At 36.8% G+C, this 13,573-nt stretch overlaps 2 protein-coding genes and 1 long non-coding RNA gene across 3 annotated transcripts; 1 reads left to right on the forward strand and 2 right to left on the reverse strand.

The window, feature by feature from the left end:
- Positions 1–7,262: 7,262 nt before the first annotated feature.
- LOC126587458 (uncharacterized) lies at positions 7,263–7,974 on the reverse strand. Its single transcript, XM_050252534.1, has 2 exons — positions 7,689–7,974; positions 7,263–7,603 (listed from the first exon to the last, which is right to left on the reverse strand). The coding sequence occupies exons 1-2, from the start codon at positions 7,840–7,842 to the stop codon at positions 7,455–7,457; spliced, it is 303 nt and encodes a 100-aa protein (XP_050108491.1). The 5' UTR covers positions 7,843–7,974; the 3' UTR covers positions 7,263–7,454.
- Positions 7,975–7,989: 15 nt separating this feature from the next.
- Positions 7,990–10,276, forward strand: LOC126587459 (uncharacterized). Its single transcript, XR_007611076.1, has 2 exons — positions 7,990–8,380; positions 9,981–10,276. It is a non-coding gene; the product is annotated as an uncharacterized LOC126587459 (long non-coding RNA).
- A 1,445-nt stretch (positions 10,277–11,721) lies between these two features.
- On the reverse strand, positions 11,722–12,955 carry LOC126587985 (uncharacterized). Its single transcript, XM_050253099.1, has 2 exons — positions 12,195–12,955; positions 11,722–11,788 (listed from the first exon to the last, which is right to left on the reverse strand). Exons 1-2 carry the CDS (start codon positions 12,855–12,857, stop codon positions 11,738–11,740), a joined length of 714 nt encoding a protein of 237 aa, XP_050109056.1. The 5' UTR covers positions 12,858–12,955; the 3' UTR covers positions 11,722–11,737.
- Between the last annotated feature and the right edge of the window lie 618 nt (positions 12,956–13,573).

Consider the following 13,573-nt stretch of genomic DNA (forward strand, 5'->3'; position numbering starts at 1 on the left):
GTAGATTTTTTATAGTTGTGCCTGAGAAACAAAGGCCACTGGGTTTAGAGTTAATTACAAGATCACCCCTTTAAGTAGAATTTTTGAACGACCGTGTACATGCTTTGAGTTGTGGTACGAAATGACGAAACTAACCTTCTTCTCATGAACAACGTCGTCGCGACGTGTGGTCAGGAGTTAGGATGACCGTGTGCAGGCAAGTGGAGTAGAAAAGTTGATGAACGGAGAATGGAGTAATGTACTTTGTAGACTTTTACTTACAGTCAAAGCGTACTTAAGACAGGATTTAGGACCTATGTATATAATATATATATACACACACATATATATACATAGGGGTGGATTGTTTTGCCAAATTACCGTGCCAACCGAATTGCCAACCGTGCCATACCGATTTTGTGCCAGATTTTTTGTACCAATCGGTAATGGTACGGTATTGTACCGTACTGAAATTTCATGGTACGGTATTGGTAATGGATATCATTACCACAGTATTACCGTATCATACCGAAAATACAATATAATTTATAATTTATAATTTATATAATACATCATTATATAACACATATTTATAATATTCCAATAATTTGAAAATAAAACCCTACTTATATTAGCATTGTTGTTGGTGACTTTGATCTCTTAAAATTGTGGAAATCAAACACAAAAGAGTTCCTAATTCTTTCACAAATAGCCAAAATATCTTTGTAACCCACACTTCTACTGTTGCTAGAGAAAATGCATTTAGTCTAGGGAGGAGGGTTGTGAACCCTTTTAGAGTATCCTTGACTCCTAAAATAATTGAGGCACTAGTGTGTACTAGTGGTTGGCTTAGGGCAGGTGAAGTAAACTTCTACAAGGACCAACGGAAGATATGCTTCAATTTTACAAGGAAATAGAAGAAGAGAAAACAAGAAAGATATGCTTTAATTTTTTTAGTAAATTTGTTATTAAATAGTTTTCAACTTTAATTCTTCTTGCTACTAATTAATATATTTTCTTTGTTTGTAATGTAAGCTTGACACAAACTCAATCTTCTACAAGTTCAATGCCTCCTCCAAAAGTTTCGACATCTCAAGCTTGAATAACTGATCAATGAATTCTCCTTTTTGAAGTGTACTTCCAATTTTCATTTGGTTTGAAACTTTAATTTCTATTTGGATTGTTAACTTCTATTTGTTTTGGTTCGTAACTTTTATTTGGATTGTAAGCTTAATTTTCATGATGAATCTTGATGCTTCATTTGAATTATTATGTATGTGAATTGTGAATGATGAATAATAGATGAATTTAATCTATAATGTATGAGATAAAGGTACAAAAAAAAAAGTTTTGCCCTTGAATTGGGTTAAAAAAACAAAAACATATTTTGTCCCAAAACAAAATGGCAATTACCATTGCCATACCATGCCAACCAAACTTTTGGCAATACCGAACTTCGGTATACCGAAAGTTTGGTACGGTAATGGTAATAGATTTTACCAAACCAAAAGTTTGGTACGGTAATTGGTATAAGGGTTTTGGTACGGTAACCGTACCAAACCCACCCCTATATATACATATCATGAACTTGGATTATTCTAAATCTAATCTCATCTTATTAAGTCTTCATTTGATAAACTTAAATCATTGATCCAATGTGCGGTTTAATCGTCGTAAAATGAGCTTAAGGAAATGATCATATATACTTGGGTCTTCTTCATTTGGTCTTGTTAATTATGGGTTAACTATCCACGATTGGAAAACATCTCAAAGACTCAAACTTGGCTGCTCTAATATATGTCAGCAATATCAATGTACATATTTAATACAAAAAAAAAAGATAAATAATTAGCAAGGGTTTAATCCGTCATGAAAGTTGGAAGAAGACGAGAGAGAAAACTTTGAATTTTTCTACCATGCACTGGAGCATGGTATGCATAAGAGTTTTGAACCGTTAATTCTTTAAAAAATTTAACCAAATAAAAGAACAAATATTATCCTCTATTGTTTATATATAGGGTCACTACTTGGCTTTTTTGTTCTATATATGTTTATGATGATTAAGAAACAATCCAGTTGGAGACAATTTTTCAGATGAAATAGATAAACAACTCTCTTATTAATTGAGACAAGTGGGCTTTACCATATATATTATCCAAAGGATTAAAATGTATTAGGTTATTTGAGTCCAAATATTTGTCTAATATTTGTTATTTTGTTTATGTGTGTAAGAGGTTTGTGCAGCAAGCTGTATAAGCTTAATTGAAATAACATGTATTGTTGTAAAATAAATTAACTTTTAACAGGTACACTTAGTAAAAATAGACTAATTAACAGTTACCGCAAAAATCAAAATACAAATCGAGCAACAAGTATATTCATTTTCTGAATACTGATAATAACATACATGACTAACTTTTATACAACGTAAAATCTTTATGAAAATTACCGTATGAGAATAGAATATATTGATTTGATATTTTGTAGAATCTTATGCAATTAAAGAAGCAAAGGCTACTCATCGATGAGAGTTAAGTGAGACAAAAACCATGGGTGGTTTCAGTCGATTCCCGTCCACTTGGAAGTTGCATGGTATGATTTGGAGACTTTCGGGGCAGGGACTCTCGGGACAGAACGGTCAAATGCCATTCTCGTAAATATAGTGGGAGAAGAAGGGACATCTTATAAGCAGGGCTTTTGCCTGGAAGGTTGCCACGCCCCACATTCTTCGAACTTCCCTTGTGGTGCCCTTAGCTCAATTTTTTATTTTTGTTTAAAGCTTTCAACCAACGTTTTTTGAACTCGAAATTAAAAAATGATTAAAATGTGTCAGCGTCTTGAACTCCAGTCCAAGGAACAAAAGATCTGATGTTATTCGGAGCCTGGTGCTGAACATGTTAGCCTCCAAAACCCTAATTATAATCTATCAAGAAAAGATTAAAAACATAATTAGGTTTGGATTTTCTTAATGCGTGCAGGTGGTACTGAAACTAGCCAATCAGACAGATAAACCATTTTTAAAGTTAAATCTAATTAATTAAGAAAAACGACAAAAGCAAGTAGTCATCAAGATAATGGTTTTTATTGATCCCAATTGATGAAACCAATAAGATTAGGATTAGGAATATCTTTAAGACTACGTGCCTTATGGGAGTTGCATAAAATATTCGCAATCTACATTTTTCGCGAAATACTCTGAGGATATGTCGGTGTAAGTCCATATATTATACGTTATAAATATAACACTATTATCTCCTTACATATTATTGTACATAAATTATTAATAATTACGAGAACTACAGTGGTCTACTCCGATAACACATTTCTTTTTTTTTAAGGTAATATTAATTGAATAAAATGAGGAACATTATTGACCGGAAATACAATTCCATGATTACAAACACCACGGACAATGCAAAACCTGCCCCACGTAATCACATATAACCAAATGGAAAGATAACATCCACGAGGACAAACCTTGCATCTCTTTATGATGAAATGGCAAGGGACGATGCTCTGTCGACAAAGAAACCTTGCTATGAGAATAGATGTACTCATAGTCTTTTGTCAGGCGAATAGACAACGAAATCACAACCAAAACAAAACAAATTCCTTGGATGTATGATTCTTCAACCACAGGAGACTACACCTAACTAACAGGAAAGATAAGCTCATAAGGCCTAAACCCTACGAGTCGGACCTACACTGTCAAGACACACAAGGTAAACACATACCATTACCTGAAAACTTTGCAATGACACAAAAACATGACTGTGAATCCATCAAACCATTGGAACGACCTCATATATAAGAGAAAGATCCCAAACCCCTTTGATGGTCCTGTAATTGCAGGAAAAAACTCTGCTTAAATCACTTCCAACAAACGTTGAGCTTCTTCTACATAATCCTTACCAAGTGCACAAGCCACAAAAGCATCACTTCATATTTGAACAACAATTATCGTTCTAAGATTCGAGGTTGAGCCGTAAGTCATAATTGTTACAAAAGTTCTCCTCCTTACAAGGAGAGAGTGACCCACAACCACAAACACAAAGGTTCTCATCGACAAAGCGAGTGAATGATCACTACTAAAAACAGAAAAAAAAGAAGGAGAAGGAAGGAATTAAGAAGGATGGCCATTGACCCCAACATCAAGGGCTGCAGTCGGCGGGGGTAGGTTTTTTCCTCTCTCGCAGCTAGGGTTTTCTTGTATGACATTTCATTTCTTGTTTCAGCCTAATACAAGTACATAATTCCAGTGGTATTGAAATGAAATCCAACTTTATGTATCGGATAGCAACACTAAAATTTTTGCTTGGGTATAAATTAATGAATGAGTTGATGGGGGGACCAGTCATTGCATGGCACGTGAAGATTTGGACTTTGCGTCGTAAGATTAGGATGTATTGTCCATTTGACCTTCCCAATTGCCATGGCCTTTCTTTAACACGCTTTAAGATTTGTCCTTTTTTTTGGTCTAAAATTGTTGATGGTGTGGCATATATTCTTTTTCTTTTTGCATGTTGTTGTTTATTTATGTCTATTATTTTTTTATCGGTTGATTCAATTTAAAGATTAAAAATAAGCGACATTATACGCATGCTTGAAAAAAAAAAAAAAAACATCGGTGCGTAAAATGTGTCAGTTGACACGAGTGATGAGACTCACTTTTAACTGCTATAAATCATAAGAAAGGGATAAACTTTCTAGGAGTAGTATGCCAAACATTTGTAAAGTCCTCTAATATTTCTCTTATCTCTCTTAGCTAGCTAGCTCGCTCATGCCTTCACTAATATTATAAGAGTTGTACTAACATGAGTCGTCATATAAAATGTAAATGCTATTAATTAATATTCATGGAAGCCACTGTTGGGAGACCTTAAATATGGCATAAATGATATGAGTGTCAATTAAGATTTTGTCCTAATCTCAAAATGGTCGTCACACGTAAAAGGAAGCTTCCAAAATTAGAAGCAAAATGCAAATATTTGATATTTAATTGGGAACTACCTCTTGTAATTTGTATGGAAGTGGGTGGAGGACTTTCTCTTTACCTACTACTCCGACCATGCCTTTGCTTTGCCTGGTGCGGGTGCTCGTGGGAAGTGGGATGAGATCACCATTCTTCTTTAATCACAATTTTATAATTTTTATAATACTAATTATGAAAATAAGACAGTGACACTATAAAATGAAATAATGATTAATTAATTAACACTTGGTATAATTTACAGCATTTATGCTTGAAGCCTTGAAGAACTCCGCCTATGTCTTACATGGCCGGTCCCAAGCCCGGATAAAGGAGGAGGGGGAGGGCGTCAGGTAGTCGACAGCCGGCACTCCATGATCACGTCGAATCCTTATGAAAATGAATCCAGAACATGCTTGAAGCCTTGAAGGTAGTTGAATGAATCGGTAAGTGCCCCGCCCACCGGATCCAACGTGTTACGTGGGTCCAGACTCCAGCCGCGTTTCAAGACACGATTGAATTGAATTGAGATATTGACGTTCCAACGTGGGTCCTTTATTATTTACTCAATGGAAAACGATGTACTGTCCGATAGTAACATTTGTTCCAACTGTTCATGAACACCTCCAGACTTTGATGACTCCTGCGGCTGCTGCTGCTGCTGCTGCTGCTGGTGAGATTAGTGGAGAAGGAAAAAAAAATTGGATATGGAGATGGAGACGGGGGATGAAGGACGACGGGAGACCACGACAAACACTCTTGTAACGGAGGATAGGTTTCTCCGAGATCATCCAGAGACTCAAAATCACCGCATCTTCAGGGTATCAACTTGATGACTGAACCCTGAGGTGCTGCTGCAGACCTAGCTGAGTGCAACCAAGGTGCATCAACATTTGCATGGAGCAGTTCGGGTCCAAATCATATCAGAGCCAAGATTAAAACCTACATACATTTCTACTGAAATAGTTAAATTTACAAAGCCTAATATATACTTTTGTTTTCATTTAGCACAAAGTCAATGGTGGATATAAATATCTGTACTTTTAATTTTACAATTACAAAGCCTAATCTCCCTGGACTAGGATTCTCTCCCCTCCTACTTACATTCCCTTCTCTCTCCTCCTCTCACATTCTCTATTTTGTCTTTCTGTTTCTATATAAAATTAATATAAGATGTTGACGTGACTTAACCATGACCATTCAAATAGGAGAGGAGAGAAGGAGAGGAGAAAAAAATGGGAGAGAATCCTACTCCATCTCCACCATGGATATGGACTTTGTATAAAGTCAGCCATACATAATCATTTTGCATACAAACAACACAAATAACTACAGGGGTGAACAATCAAAGAGACGATATATTTAGTATGGGCTTGTGCATGCTACAAGTTATACAAACAGAACACATACAAGCCTAGGTTCAAAAAATAACAATCGAATAGCAATATCTGCATTAGAAACGACGCCCTAACTGGTTATCATTAATCTTCAACCACTTCCCATGACATTTCGTTATACCAAACATCAGCCTCCCAAATTAATAGAACAATCCACAAGCTCCATAGAGAGTAGAGTAGATTTTTCAAGAAGGGGTAAAATAACGGGTATTATCACATAAAACAACCCCAACTGAGCCGGTCACACCCCCGTCCACCCCCCCTCCTTCTTCTCCCTCTCCTCTCTTAAAGCTTATGACAGAGCTTATTATCTATTATCTGTCCAGATCAGGAAATCATGCAGCAAACGTGTGAAGGGAACAATCAGTTTGTAACGCTCCCAGCCTAGTGCTTAGCTTCTTTTCCTACCTTTACGCGCACCTTCTGCTCCTACTCTATAACCCTCGGCTGTTTTGCAAAACCATCCTCCACCTGTTTCCGTCTCCTCTTGAACTAGACATAGGCTCACAAGTTTCAAAAACTCGATAAGCAAAATCACGTAACTAGCACTGTTAAAGTCTGACCGATCTTCAGTTATGTCCTTCTCATATGCCAATCACAAAAGCATATTTCTATTCTAGCTTGACAATCACCAATTCAAGGATATCATGAAAGGAAAAATGCGTAAATGATCATTCTCCCGAACCGGAAGCTATTCTTCTTAATCAACAATTACATAAAAGCAAAACATAGCTCTGGAAACAACATGTTAAGCATAGCTCTGGAAACAACATGTTAAGCTTGATCCAATACGATAAAATTCCGCATACTTCCAACTCAGAGAGCTAACATCCCATTAATTGGAACGAATCACAAATAAAATAAACTTGTTCAGAGCCAACACCACAAAATGTTGGACAACATTGTATAGCATCATATCAACAACAGCAGCATTTTATTATCAGTTGTATGACATTTCAAAACACACTTAAACGACAGCATTGGCATCGGATCCAAAAAACTGCAACTTTTAATCTCCGATTAAGTAGCACATGAATGAATTCAGCACAAAAGGAACAGTCTGATTATTAGAGAGAAACCCTAGAAATGTGAACACTGAATGTGCATTTTCATTTCTTGTGACGAGCTACCTCATCGTCGTTGGGGAAAAAGCCCATGAGGCGTCCCGCCGAGTTCTGGTAAGCGTACATGAATCCACCCATTACCCCAATCAAACCTCCTGTAACCATTGACGGCCCTCTAATCCCGGGCTTAATCCCTATCAAATTCACACAAATTACTTAATCAAGATTACTGCTTTAATCGAAGAAAGCGTGAAAAATCGGAAAGGGATATGGGGATACCGGAGAGGTAGCCGACGGTAACGGAGACGCCGGTGATGGTGGCGAAACGGAAGTAATCGAGGGTGCTGAAGTTGCCGACGACTGTGGTGAACGGAGGGTTCCGATCTATGACCGGGTACTCGGGCTTCGTTGACGCTGTGATGTCTGTATTCATCTTTCTTCTCTCCTTCAACTTCTACTTCGGAAGCGACGCCGTAGCACTCTTCAGGCTCGGGCTTTGTTGAGCTCACTAGCTCAGGTCTCGCTCGCCCACTGAACTCGGTGCGTCGCAGACGATGACGACTATCTGTGTGGATATTAGAAGTGTGGGTGGGGTGGGCCTTTTCATTATTTTGGGCCATCATTTATAAATACTTTTTGAGCCCAAATGTGTAATCCCTTCGCTCTGAAATCTTTTTGGGGGTGTTTGTTTGGGCTCACTAAGTTTCATTGGACTGGACTACACTAATTATTAGTGTAGTCCCATGTTTGGTAGGCAGAGGGACTAAGTTTAATGAGATTAGCCCTCACTCGCTCCGACTATTTCCTTCGCTCGGAGTTCTTAGCGAGGACGCCCAAATACCACGGGATTGCTAAGCCCGTCTTCGAGAGAGAATCGTCGTTCGTCCTCGTCTGCTCGCTCATCTTCCTGCACTGGCATCCTCGTACTGCTCGCCCTTATCTCCTGCTCGTCATCATCTACTCTTGGTCTGGTAAATTTCAAATCTGACGATTTATTTCTTCGATTCTGTTCTAGATCGTTAAATTATTACTGGGTTTTCATCGATTCATTGTTTTGGGTTTGAAAATTCTGAAAATTTGGAATTTTTACATCAAAGATTGTCAGTTTTGTAGATAATATTAGTTTTCTTGAATTTTGTGGTTTTGGGTGTTTTTGATTTGGGTTGAATTTCATAAATTAGTAGTAGCTAAGTGGTCCGAGGCTGGTGGGTTATTAGCATCGTTCAAATTGTTTGTCTATGTAATTTGCAATGACTCTGCAATACTTTGCAATGGCAGTAGCCTGGTGCACGGGGCTGCACATTTGTTCATATTAATATCAATAATTAGGTGTTATATGAGGAAAGTAAAATGATAATTATGGTGCAAATTTTGATTAGACAATTAGTATTAAGGACAAAGAATTGTGTGCCTCAACATGTGGTGCTCTTGTCTATTCCTATCACGTCCACAATTTGATGTATATGCAAGGCTTTTGATTAGAAAACTAGTATTACAGACAAAGAATTGAGATGCAGATGCAGAGCTTTGGAGTTTGGGTGTTGTTTTTGGTAAATTATTAATAAATAAAATTTGAAAACTTGGAGCCAAATTCATTAATTGTTTGTCTATGTATCTATTTTGCAATGACTCTGCAATGGCTGCCATGGCAGTAGCCTGGTGCACTGGGCTCAGTTGTTTGTTTTGGTCTGCTGTACTTTCCCATTCATATCCATCCGATTCTATTTCAATTGCTTTTTACAATTGTTCATTTAATATCACTTATGTAAATAAATGCAGAAATTTGTTGTTGTTTGATTCCTTGTGCTGAAATACTTCAGTTTTATTTGCAGTTCTTGGTTTTCTTGATTCCTGTGTGTGTGTATTGTGTGTGTGTGTGTGTTTGTGTATTGTGGCCGTGTGTGTGTGTGTGTGTGTTTGTGTAGTATGTGTGTGTATTGTGTGTAAGTTTGAACCAACTTAAGTTGTACAATTTGATTATGTATGCAGTGTATGTATGTATGCAGGGTGTGTGTGAGTGTATGTCAGTGTGTGAGAGTGTGTATGTCCGTGTGAGTGCAGTGTGTGCATCTGACCAGTGTGTGTGTGTGTGTATGTATGCAGTGTGTGTGTGTGTGTATGTATGTATGCAGTGTGTGTGTGTGTGTGTGTGTATGTATGTATGCAGTGTGTGTGTGTATGTATGTATGCAGTGTGTGTGTGTGTGCGTGTGTGTATGTATGCAGTGTGTGTGTGTGTATGCAGTGTGTGTGTGTGTGTATGTATGTATGCAGTGTGTGTGTGTGTGTGTATGTATATATGCAGTGTGTGTGTGTGTATGTATGCAGTGTGTGTGTGTGTGTGTGTGTATGCAGTGTGTGTGTGTGTGTATGTATGCGGTGTGTGTGTGTGTGTGTGTGTGTGTGTGTGTGTGTGTGTGTGTGTGTGTGTGTGTGTGTGTGTGTGTGTGTGTGTGTATGTATGCAGTGTGTGTGTGTGTACTTGGTTTATAACCATGATATTACAATGTGAATGTTTTGTATTGTGTGGGGTTGATGCTGAATTGCAATTTTTTGTGGTTGTTGGTTGCAGAGAAGAGGAGCATAAACGGAAGGCTAAGGCTAAGAAAGTGTTCGTCCAAAGGCTTTTAAGCGACAACGCAAGCGGATGAGGATTTTGGCTAATGTTAACATGGATGTATTTTATTAATGTTAACATAGATGTATTTTATTAATCATACAATCTTATGTTATGGCTTATAACTTAGCTTTGCACTAGTATTTTGGCTTATGTTAACTAGCCATTTTGTAAATTATGGAGATCTATTTTGGCTAATGTTAACTAATGTTAACTAGGATTTTCTAAATTATGGAGATCTTCATTATGTACTTGTATTTGTTGAAGTTGCATGTATTGGGCACTATTATTTTTCTTCTGTTGGGTGATAGAGTTTAAACCAAGCTACATTTGCAAATTAAACCCAATTCTATTAGCAGGTAATAGAAACAAAACAATTGTCAATTTTTTTTAAGATTCATAATATACATGGCAAAAATATGCTCCAATTAACCCATATCATGAGATTTGTAGCATTACTCTATTACACAATGACAAAAATTTGTAGTCCTAGTCTAAGCAAACACAAATCTGGTGAACAATACTGTTTTTCTTATCCTGCTTCTTAGTCCGACATTACACCAAACGCTTCACTAAATTAGTCCAGCTTAGTCCAGTCTAAGCCAGTCCAGCTTAGTCCCGGCAGCTAGTCCAGTCCGAGACAGTCCGGCGCAACAAACGCACCCTTTGGGTACGAGGAATACTGTCACGTGATGCTATTTTTTTTCCTTTGTGTATTATACTATAAATTATATGTCTCGCTTTTTGAGTATTATCAATAAAATATAAAAACAAATCCATATTTTATAACTTGAGTTGAGTACATAACATTATTTTGTGTACCTCTATGAATTACTCACCTATGAACAAGTGACATGAAAATCACAATTGGAACCAAACCACGTATACATTATAGTACATTATAAATTTGTTGCGCCCAAAGGTCCACGTAAAACCTTTTGAGTACAAAAGCGATGATATTGAACGGAAAATTTCAAGTACAACTCAAATCGTCAAAGATGACATGTTAAATAATGTTAAGAGGAATTCTATTCGACCATAGTACATATGTATTTCACTAAGCGTTGTCGAGAAATTAGGAGTTAGTGAGGCACACTTCAACTTGTTCGTTCTAGCTTTTTAGAAGACGTGAAAATAAATTCGTGAACATAAACTAAAATAATTGCTGCGAACCTATGACGTGATTGAAATTTTTAATCAAAATTACTCTGTAAGAAATCCTTGAGAAGGTCTTAAGTTCGGAAGACGAGTCACTTTATTGGTCCGACCTAGATTCGGAAAATTTCCATGACTGACTACTCATGATTTGAGACCACCATTACCCATGTTTTGACCCCTCCACCCTCTCATACCATCTGAATTGGAGGTGGTGTACCAAGGACCTATCCTAACATAACATAACATGATATGAAGGAATTAAGAGATTATTTAAAGAAAAAAAAAAGTAAAGCAGATTAATTGAATTACTACTCATAACTAATTCAATTATACTTGTTAAAAAAAAACTAATTTATTAGACTAATCAAATAGTAACATAATTCAATTGTACTTTTTCAAAGAAAAAAAAACTAATTCAATTAGACTAATTAGATAGTAACATAACCAAATCATCACTAATATTACGGTTTAGTACTATTCTTTCCCTATTGGTGAAGAATTCTTATTTTCCTCTAACAGAAATATAAAAAAAGAAATAAAATTGTAAATATAGTTTATGCATCTGAAGCTTGTATTTCCCCATCCAAGATGTCCGGATATTTTTTCTGCACAGAAAATTCCAAACATTGATAACAAAAAAATCAGTATATATATTAAAGACTCGCAATTGTTAGGTTAAAATAAAAATAATACACTTTATTAATATATATTTGACATCGAGTAATTATAGGTAGATATACCAACTTTTTAGATCAAATTTGCAAACCAAATGACGTGTCAGCAATAGGAAGTAAGCATTTCAATCAACACTTAAATAATAATTCAATCATCAACAATCACGTTTATGGTTTACAAAATTTTAAAATTTGGTTTAAAAAGTTGGTATCCCTAACATTACCCTTTACTGTTACATGTCCACGCCTTGAAATACGACAGAGACGCTCACAATAATGTCATGTGTATATTCCCCATGTATAAGCTAATTTATATAGATTTATATGTGTAACGTACCTGGAACTTGAGCAGACATTGTTGTATGATCGCCAAGAACCCCTTAGGGACTTCAGATTCATCTTCTTCTGAAAGCTTGATCATGACTTTCGCGGCAACCAAGGTAGTAACGATTTCCCGTATTTCTGGGTTTATATTTTCCAATTCTTGAATAATAACTTTCAGGATCCCTTTAAGTTTGTCAAGTGCACGAGCCCTATCGAGCATGGTGGTGATAATGATTCTAAGAATGGCGGCTGTCACCGAAACGAGAATATCGGCTGTCGCGGACAATATTGTGTCTGCTGTTAAACCGAGCCAATATCTAAGCAGCCGTGCCACAGAATTAAACTTTGTTGTTGGTGGCACGGCTGATGATACGGAGGAGTCTCCTTTAAACTCATCAGCAACTGGGTGGATAACGTGAACCCAGTCACTGAATGAATCCTCCGTGTCCAATAATGCTTCTTTGCCGTCACCACTCACATGATCTGCATGGCCGTGGCGCTCCTTCAAGTCCAGTTTTCCAAGAATTCCAGTAGAAGCAGCCAAATGCTTCAAATAAGATGCATAAGTTTCTTCAGGACGCAAATTATTTATCACAGCCACCTCTTCCTTTAGAGATTCTGCAATCTCTTGTAATAGATATTCTAATTTTTGGAGCACACTTTTATTTATTTCCATCCTGCGCGCTTCGTTCCGTGCGACAGGCAAATTAAGGAGAGAGAGAGGAAGAAAAAAGATAGACGAGAGATGAGAAGAGGATCGATATATATAAGAAGATTAATGAACAAGTTGAATCCATGTAGAGTTTGGTTTTTGATCGAGTACTTGGGTTAGTATGGCAATAGGTTTCTTGTTTAAATGGATTGGGTTGAGTTGATTTGGGTTAGTTAGAATGTGGGCAGGCAAGGCCTCAACCCAGATAGAGTTCATTTTGTTTTATAAAGTCGAACTAAACGTGGGTGGGTTTGGGCCAACCCAATTAGACTAGAGTGGGTTTGGACCAACTCAAACCCAAGTTGCTCGATTTAACAAGATTTTCGTATCTCTTTGACTCAAGTGGTTATTGCGACATGAATCCTTTAACAAGACGAATTCTCATTTACAAAAAAAATGGAAACATCTTTTTTATCGTTAGATTTGACTTTAATGAAATTATGTGGTTGAAATTGTATGGTCTGTGATTTAATCTTAACCACATAATTTCATTAAAGTTAATTCAACAGTCAAGAAGGTATCTCCATTTAAAAAAAAAAAAAAAAGATCCCGTTGACTTTCAAAGGGGATGAAAATTAGAAAATTGCACTAAATTTCACGTATTAAAATACAAGTCATGCCCGTGCAGCTTTAAAGATGTTTAAGTTTTAACAAACCATTGTCCAGGGCGCCCGAGCAAG

The sequence above is a fragment of the Malus sylvestris genome, chromosome 10 (assembly GCF_916048215.2).
Source record: "Malus sylvestris chromosome 10, drMalSylv7.2, whole genome shotgun sequence".
Classification (NCBI taxonomy): domain Eukaryota; kingdom Viridiplantae; phylum Streptophyta; class Magnoliopsida; order Rosales; family Rosaceae; genus Malus; species Malus sylvestris.